This window comes from Rhineura floridana, chromosome 9 (genome assembly GCF_030035675.1).
Source record: "Rhineura floridana isolate rRhiFlo1 chromosome 9, rRhiFlo1.hap2, whole genome shotgun sequence".
In the NCBI taxonomy this organism is placed as follows: domain Eukaryota; kingdom Metazoa; phylum Chordata; class Lepidosauria; order Squamata; family Rhineuridae; genus Rhineura; species Rhineura floridana.
In genome coordinates this window covers 42,396,637-42,420,641 of record NC_084488.1, presented here as the reverse complement: position 1 = coordinate 42,420,641, position 24,005 = coordinate 42,396,637, and the positions used below count along the sequence as shown (strand labels likewise).

Genomic DNA, 24,005 nt, shown 5'->3' with positions numbered 1-24,005 from the left:
AAGTCTAAACTTCAGCAAGCAGTGATCTGTCCATGACAAATGGAGAGATGTAAAACTCCCCACATCCAGATCACTATCCCCATGTCCAGTCGCAAAAATAAGGTCTAGAGTATGCCCCGACACATGTGTTGGACCACTAACATATTGAGACAGCCCCATGGTTGTCATGGATGCCATGAAGTCCTGAGCTGCCCCAGACAAAGTCGCCTCGGCATGGATGTTGACATCCCCCAGTACTAATAGTCTGGGGGATCTCAGCAATACCTCCGAGACCACTTCCGTCAGCTCAGTTAGGGAAGCCATTGGGCAGCAAGGTGGGCGGTACACCAAAAGGAGTCCCAGCCTGTCCCTCTGGCCCAACACAAGGTGCAAGCACTCCAGGCCAGTGACTGTATGGACATGGTGCTTGGTGAGTGAGACGGAACTCTTATAGACCACAGCAACCCCACCTCCCCGACCCTCAGATCTACCATGGTGCTGAACCAATTACCCCGGTGGGCAGATCTGGGAGAGACTAACTCCTCCCTGCTCACCCACCCAGGTCTCAGTTATGCATGCCAGATCGGCTGCCTCATCCACAATCAAATGGTTGACGAGGGCGGTTTTATTATATACCGATCTGGCATTTAAAAGCAGCAACTGGAGATCTGAGAGTTGGCTGAGAGGACAACCAACAACCCTGCGGGTGTGAGAGGGACCAGAACACGGCTCAGCCACTACATGTCTAGGCCACGTTCCCCTAACCTGGCCCATCCCTCTCACAACGCCATACCTCTCTCTGCCCGTCACTACGGTAATTGGGGCCCCCTCAAGTCCCCCCTCCTAAAAAAAAAACCCTCAAAAAGATTGTACAAAGGACTGTTTGCAAGACAGTTGGCACAACCTTGAAGATTAAAACAAAAGTTTCTATCCTTCGTGATTAATATGATTTTGGTATTGTTAGTGTTGATAATAATAATAATAATAAATTTTATTTCTAAAATAATTCAAGGTGCTGGTTTTGACCTATAAAGTCTTACATGGCTTAGGACCACAATACCTGATGGAACGCCTCTCCCGATACGAACCCACCCGTACACTACATTCAAGATCAAAGGCCCTCCTCCGGGTGCCTACTCCAAGGGAAGCTCGGAGGGTGGCAACAAGGGAGAGGGCTTTCTCAGTGGTGGCCCCTAAATTATAGAATGATTTATGTGACGAGGTGCGCCTGGCGCCAACACTGTTATCTTTTTGGCGCCAGGTCAAGACTTTCCTCTTCTCTCAGGCATTTTAGCATGTGTTTTAAATTGTGTTTATATTGTTTTAAATTTTAAAATTGTGTTTTAAATTGTTTTTAAAATATGTGTTTTAAATTATATATTCGTTTTAATGTTTTTGATTGCTGTAAACTGCCCAGAGAGCTTCGGCTATGGGTGGTATACAAGTGCAATCAATCAATCAATCAATCAATCAATGAATAAATAATTGCAAATATATTTTAAGAAGGTTAAATGTGTTTTAAGTAGGCTTGATCACATCAGTCTTCCAGCAATCCACTCAGAAGCTTGTGTATGTAGAGCTGTGTAAATGGTTAATGTAACTGATTACTAGTAGAAAATGTTATGTTTTAAATTAAATTAAATTAAAATTGAACCTGGGAACAACTATGTGCCAAAGTAGAAAGTTAAAAATGGAGTTTTGCACAGTTTGAATTCTGAGATATATTATGCAAGCTGTATTAAAGGAGTATATTGCAGAGCTTGGAAGTAACTCGTTAGAAATAACGAGTTACTTGTAATTCATTACTTTTTAAAGTAACGAATGGGTAACTTCATTACATTTTTCTAGTAATAGAACGACTAGTAATTTCCCTACCTTTTAGCAGCAACAGTAACATTTCCGACGTTACGATTGGACACTACTGGGGGGAGCAGGGAAAGTCTTCTGCTCCTCTGATTGGTAGATGAAACACATGTGCCTCAAACTGGGCTTCTGGGCAATGTCGCTCTTCCTTCCCTCGTGCTCTGTGTTAGGAAGCATGAGGAAGGAAGTAGAGAGCCGGACCACGCCAGAGAGCAAGGATAAAGGAGTAGAAGGCAGCAGAAGCAGAATGCAGGTGAATGACAATGTGTGTGTGTTACCCTTTCCAGCCCGCTCATCCTGCTGCCCCCTCCACTCATCCTGTTGCCTCCTCCGCTGGTCCTGTTGTCTCCTTCACTCGTCCCACTGCCTCCTCCGCTCGTCCCACTGCCCCACTCATCTTGTTGCCTCCCCCACTACTCCCTTTGCCTCCCCTGCTCATCCCGTTGCCTCCCCTCTACTCCCGTTGCCTCCCCGCTACTCCCGTTGCCTCCTCTGCTACTCCCGTTGCCTCCTCTGCTACTCCCGTTGCCTCCTCTGCTACTTCCGTTGCCTCCTCTGCTACTTCCGTTGCCTCCTCTGCTACTTCCGTTGCCTCCTCTGCTACTCCCGTTCTCTCCTCCACTTGTCCCACTGCACCCCCACTCATCCCGTTGCCTCCTCTGCTACTCCCGTTGCCTCCTCTGCTACTCCCGTTGCCTCCTCTGCTACTCCCGTTGCCTCCTCTGCTACTCCCGTTGCCTCCCCCGCTACTCCCACTGCACCCCCACTCATCCTGTTGCCTCTCCCGCTACTCCCATTGCCTTCTCCGCTACTCCCATTGTCTCCTCCACTCATCCCACTGCACCTCCACTTGTCCCGTTGCCTCCCCCACTACTCTTGTTGCCTCCTCTGCTACCGTTGTCTCCTCCGCTTGTCCCACTGCCCCCCCACTTGTCCCGTTGCCTCCCCTGCTACTCCCTAAAAGGTGGCACCCATCAGCAGAGTATGGATCTCAATTGCAGGGAGCTTCATCATATAACCTAGGTCCTGCTTAGCCCATCTGCAAATGGAACAGGTTGGGCTTGTTTTAATGCAGAGATTTGAGTTTTGTGAAAACAGATTGGCAGTGGTGTTTGAGGGATGTGAGAAAGAAGAAAATCTTGCCACCTACTATAAAATGCCAGTGAACAAATTCTGAATAAATACTTCATTATTTCTAAGAAACTGTTTAAGAAACTTTAAAAAAAAACTGTTTCCCCTCAGTGAGCATCTGGAACCCCTAACGGAGTTCTGGCTGATTCCCATATGAATTCATTCCAGTAATAATAACATAGCATAATGGTAATTTCCCATCAGCTCTTTGGAGCATAGCATTAACTTCAGGACAGAAGGACAGAAAGAAAAAGGGCTCCATGGAGCCCTATGGGATAACCTACCATATAAGAGAGGCTGGATCATGCCAGACCTTTGTTTCATTGTACATTTTAATAATCACTGTTTTTAATGTTTTGATGACATAGTGTATTTTAATTATTTGTGGATATATTTTTTATAATTAGTTTTACACTTGTAAAAATTTAATTGATTGTGTCTGATGGATGTGAGCATGTTGATCATGTAAGGGTATCTTTGAGTGAACAGAATTATAAGTATGTCCAGCTCTAGTTAGATGAAGTTGTTATATAGGGGGCTGGGAATTTAATTGTATTGGTTTGTTTAATGGTTTGATTGATTGAGGTATGGTGGTTAGGAAGTGAGTTGATTTTCTCTTGCCTAATTGTCTATTATGCTATTTAAAAAAGTTGAATTTATACTATTTATCTGATTGTAATAAGTTGTAACACTACTTTATATGGAACTGAGGCAGTAGAGTCACTGAGGACCTTGTGACCACAGACAAGAACATATGAATTGGCCCTTTTAACTTTAACTTACTTACCAGAAAGGGTATGTCTTGGGGAAATGGGTAATGGGAACGGATGCCCCGTCCCTGGGCAAAGGCAGACTCATCCAGATAATCTGTAGGTAATGCCTGCAGAAGAAAGAGCTAGCTTCCCATATGGTAATGTTACACAGGATCATAGAAAGCTGCTTTATACTATTGGACCATCTAGCCCAATATTTTTGACACTGACTGGCAGTGACTCTCCAGGGTTTCAGGCAGCAATCCTCCCTAAGCTGCATACACACAATTAATTTAAAGCACGTTACTTCCCTTAAAGAATCCTGGGAAATATAATTTGTTAAGGATGCTGGCAATTGTAGCTCTGGGAGGGGTAAACTACAGTTCCCAGGATTCTTTGGGGGAAATAAGATGTTTTAAATGTATGGTGTGTATGCAGCACTAGCCTTGACTGGAGATGCCAGGGATTGAACCTGGGACCTTCAGTATGCAAAGCAGCCGAGTCACAACCCTTCCCCTATGTTTCCTCTGCCGATGTGCTTGGAAATAAATGTGGTCCTAATTAAACCCATTTACCTGAGACTCACCTCTTTATTTCTGGTTCTGGACACAATGTCATTTCACCCTTAAAAGGCTTTGTAAATTATACTTCATTTATTTTAGAGTGGGACATAAAAGAGGCAATGGTCTCCAAGATGTGCAGTGACCATGCCATTTATTGTTGTTGTTATGTGCCTTCAAGTCAATTTCGACGCATGGCAACCCTATGTATCAGCGACATCCAATAGCATATGTTATAAACCACCCTGTTCAGATCTCGTACGTTCAGGTCTGTGTCTTCCTTTATGGAATCAATCCATCTCTTGTTTGGTCTTCCTCTTTTTCTACTCCCTTCTGTTTTTCCCCAGCATCATTGTCTTTTCTAGAGAATCATGTCTTCTCATGATGTGTCCAAAGTATGCTAACCTCAGTTTCATCATTTTAGCTTCTAATGATAGTTCTGGTTTAATTTGTTTTAACACCCAATTATTTGTCTTTTTTGTAGTCCATGGTATGTGCAAAGCTCTCCTCCAACACCACATTTCAAATGAGTTTATTTTTCTCTTATCCACTTTTTTCACTGTCCAGCTTTCACATCCATACATAGAGATCGGGAATACCATGGTCTGAATGATCCTGACTTTAGTGTTCAGTGATACATCTTTGCATTTGAGGACCTTTTCTAGTTCTCTCATAGCTACCCTCCCCACTCCTAGCCTTCTTTTGATTTCTTGACTATTGTCTCCATTTTGGTTAATGACTGTGCTGAGGTATTGATAATCCTTGACAAGTTCAATGTCCTCATTGTCAACTTTAAAGTTACATAAATCTTCTGTTGTCATTATTTTAGTCTTCTTGACATTCAGCTGTAGTCCTGCTTTTGTGCTTTCCTCTAACTTTCATTATAATCATGGTCTGTGGGTGGGTAGGAGGTGACAAGGGAGGAGGTGGAGAGTGAGACAGGGTGGAGTGGAGAAAACAGTTGTTTAAAAAAATGGAGTGGAGGGAAAAAGGAGCCGGAGGGCAAGAACATGGATAAAGGAGGAGGATAAAGGGCAGCAGCAGAATGTAGATAAAGAACTGTGGAGATGAAAGATGACAACATGTGTGTGTTTGCACTTGGCACACAAAGTGGCCTCCACCACCCTCTCTGGCTACTGTGCTGCATTTGCAGTATTTTAATTTTTTTGCATCTCCGGAAAATGTTTGTTTGGGTGAGTGTCCCTTAGTTGGTGGCAGGGCAGGGTCCAGGAGGTGGTTAAATGAGAGAGATTATGCCTGCTGGCTGGCTTGGGGGGGTTGCACTTGGTTTGATGTGCAAAGATCTGCGTAATGGCCTCTGCCTCCCTCCCCACCTCCCTTACCAGCGGAGAGACCATCATTGCTATCATGGATAAAAAGATTTTTTCTACTACCTCTGTATGTGTATGTTTATGTTGTTTTAGGCTACTTAGATGTGCGGCAGCCAAGGCCAGCACCATGTAGGGTTTTTTTTAAAGTAACCGAAATGTAACTGTAGTGATTACTTTTGAGAAAAAGTAAAGTAATCAGTTACTTTCAGAGCAATTGTAATTGTAATGGTAATTACTACTTTTTTGGCCATGTAACTGTAACTGTAATTTATTACTTTTAAAAAGTAATCTTCCAAGCTCTGGTATCTTGGAATTGATATTTGAGCAAGAGGTCAACACCTTCTGACATTAACCTGCTGACATTAAGTGCTCCTTCCTAGTAGAGCTGAAATTGCCTTTTGTATAACGGGAAAAAAATCTTAGATTATTTCTGTATTCAACATATGTATTTCAGATACAAAGCCAGAGATTCATATAGGAACAGAAGCATTTCAGCCCTCTAGAATAACCCTTTTAGAATTCTAAATTACAATATGATTTTAAATTAAACAGTGCTGCAAACAGGTTTAAAGGAGATGATTGATTAATTTATTTGAAACAAAATGCGCTATAGGCAATAAGTGAACAGATATACAAGAATTTTAGTTTCCTTTTGTTGGACAGGAAAGAAGCACAGCTTGATACTGCATAGTGATGAATTCTGTACTCCAGTATAATATTATTTTGTAAAGGAACTGGCAGATTCCGTTGCTCAAGCTTTGTATGATAATTAAGTGGCATGTTTCAAATACCTTATACTGAAAGGAGCACAGAGGAAATAGATATTATGTTCATGAGTCACCATCAAGTATTTAAGTTCTCAGAAACTGGAGTTTGTTTATCAAGACAAAATAGTGACAAAGTCTTTTATATAGAAACCATTTTAAATTTAAAATGCACAATAAATAATTATTGTGTCATAAAAGATTGTTTTCTACCCACTGTGAAAATTTACATGATTGTTTTCTCTGTTATATTCACATATGTGTCTGTCTATGTCAGGGTCACCAGCATAGTGCGTATGGGTGCAATGGTTCTTGAGATCTTCCAATGGTACCCACAAAACCTCTAAGCTTCTCCCTCCACTCACTGCCCCCCTCCCCCAGTTATGAAGTGGTAAGGGTGCTTATCTTTTCTCCCTTGAAAAGTACACAGAGCTGAAGGAGGAAAGTTGGAAGAGTGTGCTTTTCAGGGCTCAGATTAATTCTACTGAATCTAACTTTTACCCAGATCCCTTGAAAAAGTGAAGTATAAGTGTGCACACTTATTCACTTTGTCTCGTTGCAGTGTGTGTGTGTGTGTGTGTGTGTGTACCCTGATACCAGGAGTGAGTCTGTTCTCTATTTTTCTCTTGTTGCATGGGTGGGGGGAGGCTGATCCAGGAGAGGGAGGAGGAAGTGAACAGAGTGCCCTCAGCACTTGCTCAAAAAATCCAGATGTGCCCATGGGCTTAAAAAGGTTGATTATCCCTGATCTATATCAACTTTGTCTGGAGTGGCTCAGGACTTCATGGCCATGATGTCAACCATGGGCCTGTCTGAAATAATAACAGGCCCAACACATAAAGCAGGACATCTGAAGGTGTGGTAGACTTGTTACTGTGGTCTGCCCCAGGGTACAGGTGAACCTGGATGGATATATGAAGCCCGGGGGAGGAGTTTCCTGCAGACTTAGCCAGTAGTTGTAGACCTGTTGAAAACCTGGTCTCCGCTTGGAATGAGGGAATAATCAAGCTACCGACACAATTGACCACAAATGCCTTCTGCAAAATTGCAGAGCCAACTTATCTATTATTTAGAGGAGCTGAAAGTAATAAAGTAACTTTGCCAATGTCTACAGCAAAAATGGTGAAAATCTCAGGACAAATCCAAACACAGTTAAGTCATTTTAGATCTTGTTCTGTAGCCATGGTGGTGAAAAAGCTTATTTCTCTGCCACCATTGCATCTGGGATGTGCTATCTGGCAACTCTGTTTGGAATAGTAAGGGGCCTGTTGAATCTGGACGTGAAACGACAGCATGTGGAACCCTTGAGGAATTGCCGTAATTAATTTGCTAAGCACTTTATAGATAAAAATCACTCGCATCTGCACGGACCATGATGTTATTGTGATAGAGTCAGAGAAGAACAGAACCAGGATACCAACTTGCACTTTTGGGTGGTATTCAATGCTAGCCCTGCTCAGAGTAGATGTATTGACGTTAATGGACATGTCCCATTAACTGACCCATGACCCACCCCAGTCTGGGTTCAGGCCTGGTTATGGAACTGAATTGGCCTTTGTTGCCCTGATGGATGACTTCTATCTAGAGAAGGACTGGGGGAGTGTGACCCTGTTATTCTTGCTTGATCCCTCAGCAGCTTTTGCTACCATTAACCATGGTATCCTTCTGGGCCGACTTGGTGAGATGGGTACCGGAGGCACTATTTTACAGTGGTTCCAATCCTATCTCCAGGGTCGTTTTCAATGAATAGCATTTGGTGCCTTTTGGCCCCCTGGCAGTTGTGCTATGGGGTGCCATAGGGTACCATATTGTTTCCCATGCTGTTTAACATCTATATGAAGCTCTTGGGAGTGGTCATCAGGAGATTTGGGGTGAGGTGTCAGCAGTACGCTGATGATACCCAGCTCTGTTTCTCTAACATCTGAATTGGGAGAGGTTGTGCAAGCCCTACCTTGACTGGGTGGTGGGCTGGATGAGGACCAATAAACTGAGTCTGAATCCTAGCAAGACGAAGATGCTATGGGTTGGTGGTTCCCAAGTTCAGATAATTGGTCACTTGCCTGCTTTGTATGGGGTCATACTCCCTCTGAGAGGGCAGGTCTGTAGTCTGGAGGTGTTCCTGGATCCATCTTTGTCGCTAGAAGCCCAGGTGACCTCAGTGGCTAGGAGTGCCTTTTACCAGCTTCGGCTGGTAAGACAGGTGTGGCAGTTTCTGGACCAGGATAACCTGACCACTGTTGTCCATGCACTGGTAACCTCCAGGTTGGATTACTGTAATGTGCTGTGTGTGGGGCTGCCCTTGAGGTTGTTCCTGCAGATACCATCTTATCAGGAGGTCCGTTCCGCACAACATAGGAAGTGGACTTTTAGTGCAGCAGCACCTACCCTTTTGAATTCTCTCCCCTTGAATATTAGACAGGCACCATTTGTTATCTTTTTGGCACCTACTGAAAATCTTCCTCTTGCAACAAGCCTTTTAAGTAGAGACCTTATACCAGCCTGCATCTGTGTTGGAATTACTTTTTAAGGTGTTTTGAAACCTTTTTTTTTAAAAAAATATGTTTTTAAAGCTTTTAAAAAAATGTTTTTAATGGTTGTTTTGTTTTAATATGTTTTAATGGTTGTTTTGTTTTAATATATTTTAAAGTCTTAAAAGTGGTAAAACGTTTTAGTGCTTTTGTTTGGCATCATGGGCTCCTACTGGGAGAAAGGGCCTGATATAAATCTAATAAATAATAATAATAATAATAATAATAATAATAATAATAGTTAATAGTTTTTTTGGCGCCTTCCTCTTTCAACAAGCCTTTTAAGTAGAGACCTTATCCCAGTCTTCTCTGTGTTGGACATTCTTTTTGATGTGTTTTTAAAGCTTGTTTTAAAAGCTTTTTAAGAAATCTTTCATTTTAATATGTTTTTAAGGATGTTTTGTTTTAATATATTTTAAAGTCTTTTTATGATATTTTAGATTGTTTTTAGTGCTTTTGTTTGCCACCCTGGGCTCCTGCTGGGAGGAAGGGCGGGATATAAATCTAATAAATAAATAATTTAGATCCATTAATTTCAATGGATCTACTCTGAGTAGGACTTAGTTGAATAGAATCCTTTGTTTTTCTACAATCCTAATTCAGATATGGTTGCTCCAGTCCTAAAACTTCAGTAAGTTCTGATGCTTATATGGAGCACTTCATTATGTTTAAAGTCAGGGCAGTTTGCTCTGTGTCAAGGATGATGCACACGGAATCATCTTTCCCCAATACTGAAGTGAATGAAATAACTCCTACATAAAACCCATAGGATGAGTTTCAACTGGTATGAAATCAATCCAATTTAAGTTTCAGTGTTAGTGAAGCGACTGATCTAAATGTGGGGGAAAATGTTGGTAGCTTTTTTACAGAGCAGGAAAAGCAGCATGTCCACAGTTTCATGGGTTTTGAGCAAGACTCCTGAGTGGAATTTTTATATGCTGAAGCAGTGGTGGCTGGTGGCTCCATGTCAGTGGGGCAGTGAAATCCACTATGGATTTTAGTCCGAACTTTCAATGAACTGTCCAAAATCTTGCCCCACTGACATGGGGCCACCAGCTACCACTGTGGTGAAGGTGATGTACACCAACAACTGATGCTGTGAAGTTTCCTTCATGTATGTGCTTGCTGAAATTAAGAGAGCATACCAACAATTCCTGGTATATTGTATCCAGGTATTACAATCCCATGCATGTTTATTCAGAAGCAAATCCTCCTATATTCACCAGGGATTATTCCCTAGGTTAGGATTGCAGCTTTCCATGGTGCAGTTCTCTTTGTTTGTGGAAATATCTCAACTATTATATCAGTCATATTAATCTATCAGTCATAATTACCTTCTCTTTGTCTCTCTCAAATACAGTTAAATTGTAGCTAAAAGTCAGCTTTGTGTTGTTTGTGTGGGACTATCACTCCTATTAATTGCACAACTGACAATGCATATATGGTATTATACAAATATATAAATAAGTTATATATAATTTATTTAATGGTTTTACAGGTGGACTTAAATTGAATGTAGATCAGAATTTCAAATAATCTGGCCTGATGTGCATACGGAAGGAATGAAGCATGGATGTGAAAGAACGCAGACCTTATTGCTCCCTGACAAAGGGCAGAAGAGACAAAGAACGGCGTTATACAAATTCTTCAACAGAAAATGATGAGTGCAGAGTGCCTACACAGAAGTCCTACAGCTCAAGTGAAACCTTAAAAGCTTTTGATCATGATTCTTCCAGATTGCTATATGGAAACCGGGCAAAAGATTTGGTCCACAGGGAGTCAGATGAGTACAGCAGACAAGGTAGGCATAATACTGTTCTGCAATTAACATAAATATTTGTATACTTGTATATAGCACTTATACACTTATAAGTCTATGCCTGCCTTATATATGATTTAGGAATGGTTGAAATTTCTATTATACTACTACCACATTGGCTTTAACAAGTGGGAGGTAATTCTAAACATGATCATTCTTGTTGCTTTTTTAAATAACCTAATTCGATCTCTAAGGTTTGCTGAGGGCATCCTCTTTTGTGTCTATGTGCCAGATCAATACAACAAAGGCATTTGTAGGAATATTTACACAATGCTTATTTTGTGGATCAGGTATACTCATGCAATGCATCTAGTCCCTGAAAGCTGCATGCAACACAGGCTTCACCCCTAGTCCCTTGCCAGCCCACACAGCTGGTAAGACAACTGCAGCACTATTTTGGCTTCCTATGCTGTTGAGGAGCTGATGCAAGGAAACAAAATTCTTGTGGTTTCCAAGGCATTTCATCACTTCCACTTGTGAAAGTAGTGCCCTTACAGGAACGTAGGCAGGCTGTGCAGACGAGCTCTATGTAACTGTTTCTGTTACGGAACTTCTTTTCTCAGGAGACTTACTTAAACATGAACCTCAAAGACTTTGGCTCAGGTTCTGTCCTCAGTCAAAACCAGGGATAGGCAACTCTGTTGTTAGACTCAAGCTCATTTCAGCTCCAAGTGCCTTAGGCTTATAAAGAGCAACCGATGTGTAAGGAATATGAACATATTTTCATGACCAAGCAAGTAAGCTTTGTAATTTCTTAACACTTGGGACAAGTGTGGTAGAAATTAAAGGCAAATCATTAACCTGGAAGATAGTTGGTCATTGTCCTCCTTCGGTCCACCAATGTACTAGGGGCAGACTGGCTAGTAACTTTTTTAAATTGCCTAATCGCTTTTGTGGAATCATTCAAAAAGGTGTCTTACTTGACCATCATTTACCTGAATGTCTGCTTGTTCAATCTCTACACCACATGATTGCTTTCTGTGTTACATAGTCACAGGGACATCTATACGTTTAGCCTTCTGTCATTATAAAGCATAAAATCCCTTATAAATTTGATAGTTTGTCCTATATAAAATATGAGGATCAAACAGACTTACTTTTCTAAGCTGCTGCCTGATCCTAGCCTGTTTTTCTGACTCCTTCCCCTCACTCTCCCAGGATAAAAACTTACAGAAATCTTTGGTAGACTGCCACCGCTTTAGATGTTCATCAGGTCTCCAGAGATCTTCTGTTTATGATACTGAATCCCATGGATCCAGAAACAAGATGGGGAAGTTTGAACACCCCAAGATACAGTATGCAATTAAAAAGTAAAATTGTACTAATTATAAACGAAATCTGAATTTACATCACATTAAAAGTTAAAGAAAGATTAAAAATGTATTTAATGTATTTTAATTTTTGTTAGCTGCTTTGAAGATCCCTTTAAGGGCTGAAAAACAATATATACATGGTTTTTAATAAATACGGCAAAAGCAAAAACTAAAAAAACAGAGGAAACATTTTTTCACTGTGACTTGAGGGTTTGCCTGGGCATGGTCCCAAACACATAGAATTTCCAAAAATCCATTATAGAAGCCATTTCCAAAATGGAGTTACCTTGGCTCTGAGAACCCCTATCACATTCCCATGTTAGGAAAGAGTTGATTGCTCTCTTGAAGAACCAACAACTTACCTAAAATCTGCTAAGAGATTTGTTTGAATGCCCTTTCTCTGGTATTGAGCATTTATTCACTCAAGACTGATTGAAATGGTTTTTAGCCAGTGGAAAAAAATAACTGAAACCCTTTCTGTGCTCAGTCTGCTAGACCTGGGGCAAGGATCAAGGAAAGTGGAATGAAGAGTGTGTTTCTTGAAAAAGCAATAGTTTTTCCCCTCTCCAAGTTTGGGTCATGATTGCCGTACAGAGTGCATGGTCTCTAGGGAAGATAGACCAGTCTAGTTCCATTTCACTTTCTGATCTGTCTCTTTCTGAGTCTGTTCCATCTCATTTCTGCATAAATGTGTGGTTATGTGTTTTTAAAAAATCTGCACAAGCCTCCATTTTTTTCTCTTTTCCCCCTCTTGCTTAAATGTTTACAAGATGGTCAAGTGGACTGCCCTTTTAATTTATTTCTTGTTCTAAAGTTATAGCAACTCCAAGTGGTGATTATCAGCTTTAAACAAGAAATAAATGAAAAAGGCAGTCTGCTCGGACCACCTTGTAGAAATTTGTTGCGGCATGTGGATTCTGAGGACAAACCTGTGTGATACTAATCCAGGAGGTGCAGATTGGGCGAGTTTGCCTCAAGAGAAGGGCCCTTTGAATTCCTCCCAAGGGGAAACATTTCATAGGCACAGTTGCTTGCAATAGAGAAGGCGAGAGAGAGATGTGTGACCAGTGTGGGATGCAGCCTCATGCTGTAATTCTGTATATGGGTCTGCACAAACATGACATAAATGACATTGATTTGCTGACCGTGTGTACCACAGCAGCCTTGGTAACAACTGACTGCTTTGGAAGCACATCCTCTCTTCTTCAGAATTGCCATACAGACACTAATTTGCTGACATAAGGGTTGGAATACTATGAAACAATGCCTAACTAGACTACGGGGAGGGGGGTGTTAGAGACTTTGAGAGGAACATATGTAAACCCTGAAATTGACATTCTTCAGGATATTACTGTCCTGTAGATAAAAGATTTTAGACTGTAATTAGGATTGAAGTTGAATTACCTCAGGGTACTTTCAGATGCTTTCATTGTGGCCTGGATCTATTTGTAATATTTAGGAAGCATATATTACATTTAAGGAAGCATATAAGCATGGCAAGTTCTAGTAAATTGCCACCATTTCCTTGAATGGTCTCCAGTTAATCTACATTATTTCTGGTCAGTCAGAGGCAACTATAACAGACTAGAATGCCAGAAATTCTTTTGACAATGGAGTTGCAACTAGTTCTCATTACAAGAGAATTAAAATTGTATAGTTAAGCTTTTCTCTTCAAATAAGATAAATATTAGACTACCTTGAATCATTTTATTGAATTATCGATTGATTTTAATCTAAAAATAGTTACTGTATGTTTATTTTTAAGGAAAATTAATGAGCTGTTATTCAGTGCAAGTTCTCAAGGTGGCGTACAGTTAAAAGAACAAAACAATACAATTACAGAAGCAGTAAAATAATACAAAACATAGAAATGGCACTAGAACAATTCAACACACCACTGCACCATTCAACAACAGGTAAAACTAGCTATTCAATATGCTAGAATGCCTGGAGAAATAAAAAAGTGTTTGCTGACATCAGAATGGGCTCCAGGCAAGCTTTTTGGAGGAGGGCATTCTAAATTAGAGGCACCATGGCTGAGAATAATATATGAAAAATAATTAATTACAAAACATATCAAACAAATCAAAATGGAACAAAGTAAACAATTAAATAAACTTGTATCATAAACTAATATTACAAGGAAACGGGGCAATCACATTTATACTACATAGCAACTCTAATATGAAAATCAAAAGTAAAAGTTTTTTAATAAGCTAACCCTTGGTATATTTAGTTGCTAGTGCTATTTTTGCTGCACTCTGAAGTGCTAGTGTTGTCAGATTTAAATAAATTAGTTACCTAAGTGTAGATCCTCTCATTAGGCCAGATGTTTGACAGCTAGTTTCCACATGTCATCCAAGGAGGCAGCGGTAGCACCAAAGGGAAATGCAAGGAAGTGGCAATAATACTAGCCTCTCCGGCATTCTGGCTTGGTCCTAAGCCATTTACAGCTTCATAGGTAATCATCTGTACAGTACTGCACTTTGTATTGTTACTGGAAATCAGCATTGCCCTGTAAGAACTGGTGATAGATGTTTTCCATAGTTGGTGACAGTAACCTAGCAGCTGCATTTTGTACCAACAGATCTTCAAACAAATTCTAGTATAACACGCTACAGTGGTCCAGTCTAATAAGGGCATAGACAACAGCCCAGACTATCTCTGTCCAGCACACCAGGCTTTGTATAGCTAGTGAAAAACACTGCATACAACATTGGATGTCTCAGTATCCCAAGACTGTGAGCCTCATTTTTTAGGATGTGTGCAACCACATCTAGAACTGTTTAAAAACCACTGTTCTATTAAGATGAACTTCCTACCAACTAACTACAAATTTGTGTTATCTAGACTGAGCTTCTGTTTGTTAGCACCATCCAGTCTCTTCAGCATCTAAATCAGAGGAAACTTAAAAAGGAACATTCTGTGCAGTGTGGGTTGTTTCTGTTTAGAGAAAGATCTCCTGCACTTTTTAAAATCATACCTGTGTGTGCATTTGGAGTGTAGGACTATAATTTGTGCTTAAAGAACTAATGGAGTTTTTAGTGCAATATGATAGAATGTACTTCTTTTTTCTTCTCACTGTATTGTGCTCTTCACAAAAGTGTATAATTTCTTTAGTTACTTGTCAGCCAGTATGCATGGGATTTTGGCAACTGAAGGACTGAAATGGCAGTTCCTGGAATGTTTTCTATAGTGACATATGGGTCTATCTGGTTTACTGGTTGGTAGGGATGGGGTTTGCTGCATGGTTCCAATCCGCTTGCATTCCAATAGTCCATCGTTTGATCCCAATCCACCCTTTTTTTGTTCCTGATTGCTCTTACACTTGCCAGTTTGATCTGCTGTGTGCGTTTTTGGGTGATTCAATCCGCGGTTTATTATTTTTTTCAGTGACCAAAATTTCATAGTTATCAACATAGATACTTATGTAAATGATGACAGTATTTGATGTGTTTTTTTGGTGGTAGAGAGCCAGTGTGGCGTAGCAGTTAAGGTGTTGGACTACGACCTGGGAGACCAGGGTTTGAATGCCCATGTATCCATGAAGTGCACTGGGTGACCTTGGGCAAGTCACTGCCTCTCAGCCTCATGAAAACCCTATTCATAGGGTCGCCATAGGTCGGAATCGACTTGAAGACAGTACATTTACATATTTTTTTTGGTGGCAGGAAAAACAATGCGTAATTTTTAGGTAGCTTACATGAATGATCACAATGTTCCACTTTTTTTTTGGCGGCGGGAAAAACATTGCGTAATTTTTAGGTAGCTTACTTGAATTATCACAGTGCTCCACATGGTTTAACTCAACGTAACTCAACATAACTCAACATAACTCAACGTAATATGGGGGGGGGGGGGTTGAAAGAATAAATTCTTCCTGATTTGCAGCCATGACTGCAAAATCCGTGCCAATAACAGCTGTGGCCCACAGCAAGAAATAGGTGCCTGTCTGAAAGGATCGTGAACTATCAAATTCAGCTGGAATCAGGTGCCAGGTCCAATTTAGCAGATATTCTCCCCTATCCTTACTGGTTGATCTTTTAAAAGCGTTTGGTGTGGCCTATTGGCGTCTTCTAATACTTACTGTTTTAGCAGCTGTGATTACTACCTAGAGCTTTTGATAAAGTTCAGATTATCCTTGGTTTGATACACATTCTTGGATAATGACTCATGGCTTCTCATTGTCTGGTATTTATTTTGTACAAGGCTAAGACACACATTTTAATAAAAATAAATCATTCTAGCATTTAAATATTAATCTCTTTGCATTGGATCCTGTTCAGAAAAAATAGATTACATTTGGCATATTGTAAAAAACAAATAAAATGTGGTTGGCCACTGGAGGAACAGTGTGCTGGACTAAACGGGCCTTTGGTCTGATCCAACATGATTCTTTTTATGTTCTAATTAAATATTTCTCTATATCACACAATGTGATATGAATTTTAAAAAACCTGGTTAGTATCCAAGATACCACAATATTTTATCACCAGGTCAAATAAAAGCTCAACAGACAACTGTAATTAGCATATGTTTGAATTTTGTGATCTGATTGTGAATGGAAACTTAGCACTGTGAAATCATTACCTGAAGCTTGCTGGTTCCAGATTTTAGAACTTTTGTAGCGTACACTAGTTTTTTTTACACAGAGTATTAAAGGTAGATGTGTTTATGATAATAAAAAAAAATGCAATTACATTTTATTATCAAAGTGTGTAAATACAATTACTCTGATATCTAGGATAAATTATGCAAAGTATAATTCCAAAATTTGAATTTTTCATAGAATTTACACTAAGTTTACTGTAACTACAGGATGGCTAACAGCAAACCTAATAGTAACAGATTTATTTGAAAACAATTCCTTTGTCATCTAAAGTGCCATATTTAACTTACCCTATTTTAAAGAATATTAAAAAAAACTGGATTGTAAGACTGTCCTTTTATAGGAATTGCAAAAAACTAAAACATTAATCAGAACTTCAGTGTTTATTGTGAATCCAAAGTTTATTACTTTTATAAATATTAGCTACTCAATATGAATTATTTGGAGAGCAAAATAATTAATCTTATTCAGCTGCTATAAATGTCAGCTGCAGAATAAATAGCCATGATTTTCTTTCTTTTAAACTTTAAATGCCTGTATTTAAACACACCACTTAAACAAATCTGTCTTATCATTCCTGCACAGAAAATCTAGACCTGCCTCACCTTCTTTTAAATTGCCTAACTAAAGACTTACAACCCAATCTCAACCACTTTACTTGAAAGCAAGCCCTTTTGATTTCAAGAGATCTTGAAACCTTTTTTTGGGATAAAGGCCTCATAACCACAAAATGCCAGCCAAAACAAAAGGGCCTTACTTTGTGAAGATGCTCAAATGTTTTGATGGGCAACTCTCCTGAGGACCCTCCATAGCTGTGGGACAGTCACCAACAATTTCTATCTATTAATTATACTTGCAAGAAAGCAGCTGTAGTTAATTTTAGTGACTGTAATACCAGGTAGTCATAAGGGTGCTCTGAGTCATAAGAATATTCTGAGGTTTATGTGCCATGGATCACCTTAATTTTTCCTTGGAAAACAGTGCAAAACTTAGATTGTTCAGGCTGAAAGGTGATAATCAGTTAATTTTTTTTAAGTTATTTTATTTGCGAGAATTCTCTCATGATTTTTAGTTTAAAAGAAAGCACTAACTTATCTAAGTCATGTTTGCATTTTTCCTGCAGTTTTAATTCAAATCAAATTAACCTGCTTTAGACCTCTTTATATAAGTTAATGTTAAAAATGCAAGGGGTAGTAGGGAATCTTTCAATAAACAGAATCAAAGACGGCAGTGTCCATTATGCAGTCTCTGTGCTTACATAGTATCTAACTGCAGTAGGGAATGGACATGAAAAAACCAAAAGGTATCCTGACAGGTCTAAAATAATCACCTTTGGCAGGCATTATAACCTGGGGCTTTGAGGATACCCATCACATTAAATCCAGCTCCCCTAGTCATAATATTCGTAAGCCAGGTTGCAGTGGTGGTAGGAAAGCATTCACAACCTCTATCTGGTGAGAAAGCTATTTAAGACCTAGTTACTTTTATGAATGCTTTTCTTAACCTCAAAGCTCTTTTAAGACTGTTCCAGAAGCTGCATTTTGTAGATAACGTGCTCTAAAGGAGGTGATGACGATGACGACAGCAACGATGAATTAATTGCCCACCCTTCACCCAAAGGTCCCAGGGTGAGTCACGATACTTTTAAAATACATCATTAAAAACAGTTTAAAACAACCTAAAATCATGTCACAAAACAAACTGTGAGTCCTAAAAACATACATCTCAGGTGTCAAAGGCCAGAATAAAAAGGTGAGTCTTCACATTAACTTAAAACTATACAGAGAAATTGCTAGACATACCTCAGTGGGGAGGGCGTTTTACAACATAGGGGCCACCACAGGTAATGTCCTGCCCTGTGCCACCCCCTGAGCTGCCCAGAGTGGCAAAACTACCAAAAGGCCCCCCTTTGCTGATCTCAACACCTGAAAGGGTCTGTTAGGAAGGAGATGGTCTTTTAGTTGTTTAGGTCTTTAAATACTAGAGTGAGCACCTTGAATTACTCCTGGAAATGAACTAGCAACCAATGCAGCTGTTTTAAAACAGGAGTTATATGAGATCTAAAAGGAACCCCAGCCAGTAATCTGGCTGCTGCATTTTGGACCAGTTGAAGTTTCTGAGTCATCTTCAAGGACAGCCCCAGATAGAGTGCATTGCAATAATCCCATCTGGAAGTTACCAGAGCAACGGGCTGAAGTTGCCGAACCAGCCAGAGCTGGAAAAAGGCACTCCCAGCTATTGAGACCACCTGAGCCTCCAGTGAAAATGTTGGATCCAGGAGTACCCCCAAGATATGAACCTGTTCCTTCCAGGGGAGTGCAACCCCATCTAGAACAGGTCGCCTTCCCACCTCCTGGATATGAGAACTCTGGACATATAACACTTCTCTCTTTCCAGGATTCAGCCTCAGTTTATTGTTCCACATCCAGCCCATCACCATATCCAAGCACTAGTTCAACACCTGAACTGCCGCTCTTGATTCAGATGGAATAGAGAGGTAGAGATGAGTGTCATCTGCATATGATCTTCTGATGATAGCTCCCCGTGGCTTTATATAGATGTTAAATAGCATGGGGAACAAGATGGAATCCTGCAGAACACCACAACACAGTTCCCATAGTGCCAAACAATAGCCTGTCATAACTACTTTTTTGGAAGTGGCTCTGGAGGTATGATTGAACCACTGAAGCACAGCACCCCCACCCCCATCTCCCTGAGATGATTCAGAACAATACTGTGGTCAACAGTTTTGACCACAATATCAACAGCCACTGAGAAATCAAGGAGAACAAACAGGTTGCATCCCCCTTCTCTCTCTATCAACAGATGTCATCAAGCAGTTTGACCAAGGCAGCTACAGTGCCATGGCCAGGCCTGAAGTTAGACTGGAATGGAACCAAGTAGGAGTACTTTGTTCTGCTGTTCTAAGTCAACTAATTTCTTATTCTTGCTCTAAAGAATTTCCAAAATGGAACAAAATGTGCTAAACTAAGGGCTGCTGCCCCGCCTGCTTTGCACACTAACCCCACTACCTAACCCCAGCAATGGCAACCCCAGGTACCTTCACTCCCCTTGCCAAAGCCTCCAGTGCTGCTAGGTGTGCTGCATGGCTGCCACCACCTCATTCACCTGACACTAAGCTGCCTCACAGCCACTCACACTAATTGGTCAGTCAGTCACTTGCCCGTCTCCCTCACTGAATTGCTGCATTCTGGCCTTGCTCACTCCTCATCTGCCCTGCACGACCACATCTCATCACAGTGTAGTCGGCCAAGCGAACTGCAGTGTGACTGCTTTTTACTTTTTTTGTATATAGAAAGAAATTATTTCAATGGTGTTTCATATTCAAAGAGTTTTTCAAGCATAAAGTAATTGATCCTCAGTACACTCCTGTGAGGTAGGCAAATAAGTAGGAGTTTCAGGTATTTCTGAGGGAATTTCTACCAATTGTATTTTTCATATCCATATGTCTTTCTTCCTCAGGCTTTATCCCATGACAATTTTAGTTACGTAAGAATGAAGGCAGTATTTTTGCTAAAGCAGAAGATGTGAGAGGGCTTCCATCACTTTGGTGTATATGCTTCTGTAGAAGGAAGCTTATGCTGTAGATGCAAGGATGAGCCAAGCAACAGAGAAGGAATCACAGTGGATGAAGCCATGGAACCTTGGTTGTCCATGAAAATGGGATGACAAAGCAGAGAGGAGATGACAAGGCAAAACCCCTGTACATGTGCACTATCCCATGGTACTGTGTGTTGCAGTACTTTCTCTGATATTGTCACGGCTAGGAAGATAGAGGAGAGCTCCAAATTTAGGTGGGGCCATGCCCATATTAGCCATCAAGGGTGTGCGGCAAGGGCCACTCTTCACAGCACAGGTGAAGACATGAAGCACTTGAGCAGAGACTTCTAGCAGAATATTCTGTAGTGGATACATTAATTAAATTATGCAAGTGTGCAGGAGAAAAGGTCTTTGGGTAGGAACTACATGCCTGTACCTGTGGCGCATGGGTTGGGCTGTTGCTTTTTCCTGGCTATCAACCAGGTATGGTAACTGGTATAACATAAACAATCTCTGCTGTGCACGTTATGGTCATTTATAGCACTATACATGCTCCTTTGGTATGTGTGAAGGTCTCTTTGACAAGCTGTCCATTGAAGTGGGATGAGTGGGAAAGGACTCGAATGCAAGGCTCAGGAGCTTTAGAATTTGGCATGGATAGGGAAGAGCAAGAGCACTATGTCAATTTTTAACATAAGATATTGGAGTGTCTGAGCTACCACACTTATAGAATGAAATACCTTGGGGGGGATTATCCTATTAGATTTAGAATGATTATGTGGAAAAATCCAACCTTTACCCAATTCATTTATAATGTAAGGAAGAAGGGATCATGACCATAGAATATACAAGGAATCCTTATAGAAAGAGTGGGTTCTTGAAGGGAATTTATTGCATAATTGCTGTGGTGGATGGCTAACAGGAAGAACAATATTTTAGTTTTTGAGTAATCCACATATATAAGATCAGAGGAGCCCAGTGCACACTAAACAGAGGATCCCAATGGACAATGCGCCCTCCCACGCATGTGCACAAACATACCCCAATCAGAGATCTTCACTTTCAATTAGATAAAGTTTTTTTTAAAAGCTGTGGATTTAAGCATGCAATGTTAGTTACTATTTTGCAGCTGACACCTTGTTCAGCAACTGACAGACTTCTCTAACTAATTTACTTTATTTCTAAAATGGGAGCTTTTCCTGTAATGTGAAGATACCCAAGAGTCTTAATCAGCTAATGTTTGTACTGTAAAGTGCTGTGAGCTTATTGGGTTGATGGTGTTATCTTTGTAAGTGCTAAGCAGTGTTATCAACGTGATTACATCGAAAGGCAATTGTGGACTGGCACCAGCAGTCTTGCTTTATCTTTCCTATTTTTAATCTCACTCTTTTTCATCAGCATATTTAGATTTTGGAAATTTTGTATATTACTTTCATAGTAATCATGTAAGATCAAAAGAACATTACTGTAATCATTAACATTGATCTGCCTGCCATCATGTCACATTTTTCTTACTTGATTTCTTTTTTAGAAAGTGTGATAGTGTCAAAAACTAAGGGTAGAGTCTTATGATTTTTTAATGATGTGAGATGACTTTTGCTTAGGATGTATTTGAAAAAATAGATGAATCCATGCTCATCTAGGGCAAATGTGGTGAACCTTAGGCCCTTCAGATGTTGCTGAACTACAACTCATATTATACTTAAATATTGGTCATGTTTGCTGGGGCTGACTGATGGGAGTTATAGTTCAGCAACATCCTGATGGCCAGAGATTCCCCATACCTCACTTAGTGCAGAACTTTCTCTGCGTGGGTGGAGGGAAAAACAGTTTTTTGTACTCCTATGACAATAATATAAAGTGGAGGAGCAATCAGTTTCCCTTAACAGGTCATTGGAGTTTGAGGGACTCTAGACTTTTATTTACAGCCTTAACAGCACCTATAAACAATTTCTCACCATCTCTACCCCCAACATAATGAGATGGGCAAACAGAGAGGTACAGAGATATATAGTGAAGGATTCCACTACATCAGACTGTCATCTTAGGAAAAGTGAAGTGGACCCACTTATGAATGCTACCATCTCACTCACAGTCTCACATTACATCTGAGAAACACTTCCAGACTCTAGTCCCACAACGTGTTCTGGGGTAAGTGACCAACCTGAGCAGAGTGTCAACACCAAGCTTCACATAGTAACATTAATTCAAGAAAGCAGAGAAAATGGCCCATTATTATACAGCCACAAGAGTGGCTGTATACTATAGTCAGCATGGATTTTTTGCATTCCACAATGTTAAATTGAAAATACCCCCATGCCATTCTGATGCTTCCCATAAGCTCATTTCAAAGAAAAACCTTACAAAAGTTATAGTCCTGAACTCAGAAATGCTTGCTTAACAACCCTCTAAATTTTCATGGCAATGCACAAAACAGTCAGAGAGAATCGAGAGTTCAAAGTGTAAAAAGAGAGAGAGAAAACCAGGCTCCTGAAAGATTTTTCTGTCAGAGTTCTCATAGTCTGTTGAAATTAATTAAAAATAAGCCATGTTCACAGAGTACCTGTAATCCTATTACTGACCTTGCCCCATACTCTGATCTTCATCTTCTGCAGTTTAAAAGTTAAAAAAATGCCTGGCTGATTTTTAATTAATTTAAGAAATTTTGGCTTGAACTGAATGATAAGGCCGGGCATGCTCAGTAAGAACCAACTGTCAGTATTCTAAAAGCCAGACTCACAGCTGTTTGGCTTTACTAATCAGGGGGATTGTATGGATGTGGCCAGGGACAGCTTTGGTTCAAATTTGGGTGGGAGTCTACATGTGCCTGCTATAGAATAAAAAGGTGGGCGAAACCTTGAAAAAGAATGATACTGTTCACAATGCTTTCCTTTGAAAAGGAAAGGGGCTTCCCCTCCTGCCCAGTGCCCACCTACCCAATCTCCTCCCCTGCCCCCCTCCAATCCCTGCCCTCCTGCTCCCCTCCTGCCCATCCCCCAGGTCAGTTTCACCTATCCTAAGCATGTTTGACAGGAGTAAATCCCACTGAACTGAAAAAGCATACAAATGATCAAACCTGCCCTCCCCTCCTCCTGCCTCCTGTCCTCTCCCTCCTGCCCCTTCCGTCCCACTTCCATCACCACTCCCTTCCCCCATCCCCTTCCAATTCTCTCTCCTCTGGCCCCTGCCCTCCCTTCCACCCTCCTCCTCCTCCCCCCCCATGGTCAGTTTTACCTATCCTAGCCTTGATTGCATGGGAGTAAATCCCACTGCTACAGAGGAAGTGGATTGGACTGTGAAAGACCAACCCAAATTGTGTTTGCATTTTGACCAATTTGTAGGGCAGCCCAATATCTCAGAGAGGAGGTCAGGTCTCCTGCTCCCCTGGTGCATTCACTATAGCTGCCCAATTTCCCTGCTTTTATTTGATAGAAATATTTGTTGGCTATAGGTACATTCTTAAACCACAAGGTGTTTTGCCTATTAGTGAATATATTTGATTCAGAAACATATGAAATAGAGAGAGGCCAAGCGTCAGGGAAAGAGGTTATTGTATTGAGTGTAGGCAAGGATGCCTATTTAAATTTATATATTTTCCCCAAAATCTTAATCAGAGTATTCTTTAATTTAGTCAGAAAACAAAACAAAACAAAATCCTAAAAACTCCTCTGGCAGAAGAGACTGGCTTGGTAGTCCCTTTTGACCATGATGAAAAAAGGAATGGAGCCACCCCAATGAGAGATGAACATAGGAAGCTGTCGTATATTGAGTCAGACCATTAGTCCATCTACCTCA

The 24,005-nt window shown here is 40.6% G+C and overlaps 1 protein-coding gene across 7 annotated transcripts in view; it reads left to right on the top strand.

Moving 5' to 3' along the window:
• The window catches only part of TENM3 (teneurin transmembrane protein 3), a 711,055-nt gene that overhangs the window by 166,353 nt on the left and 520,697 nt on the right, over positions 1 to 24,005 (top strand). For all 7 annotated transcript variants that reach the window (XM_061585249.1, XM_061585250.1, XM_061585255.1 and 4 more), the window contains exon 2: positions 10,407 to 10,709. In XM_061585249.1, coding sequence (XP_061441233.1) covers positions 10,478 to 10,709 — 232 coding nt within the window. In that variant the 5' untranslated portion in view covers positions 10,407 to 10,477. The remainder of the gene's footprint in view (positions 1 to 10,406; positions 10,710 to 24,005) is intronic.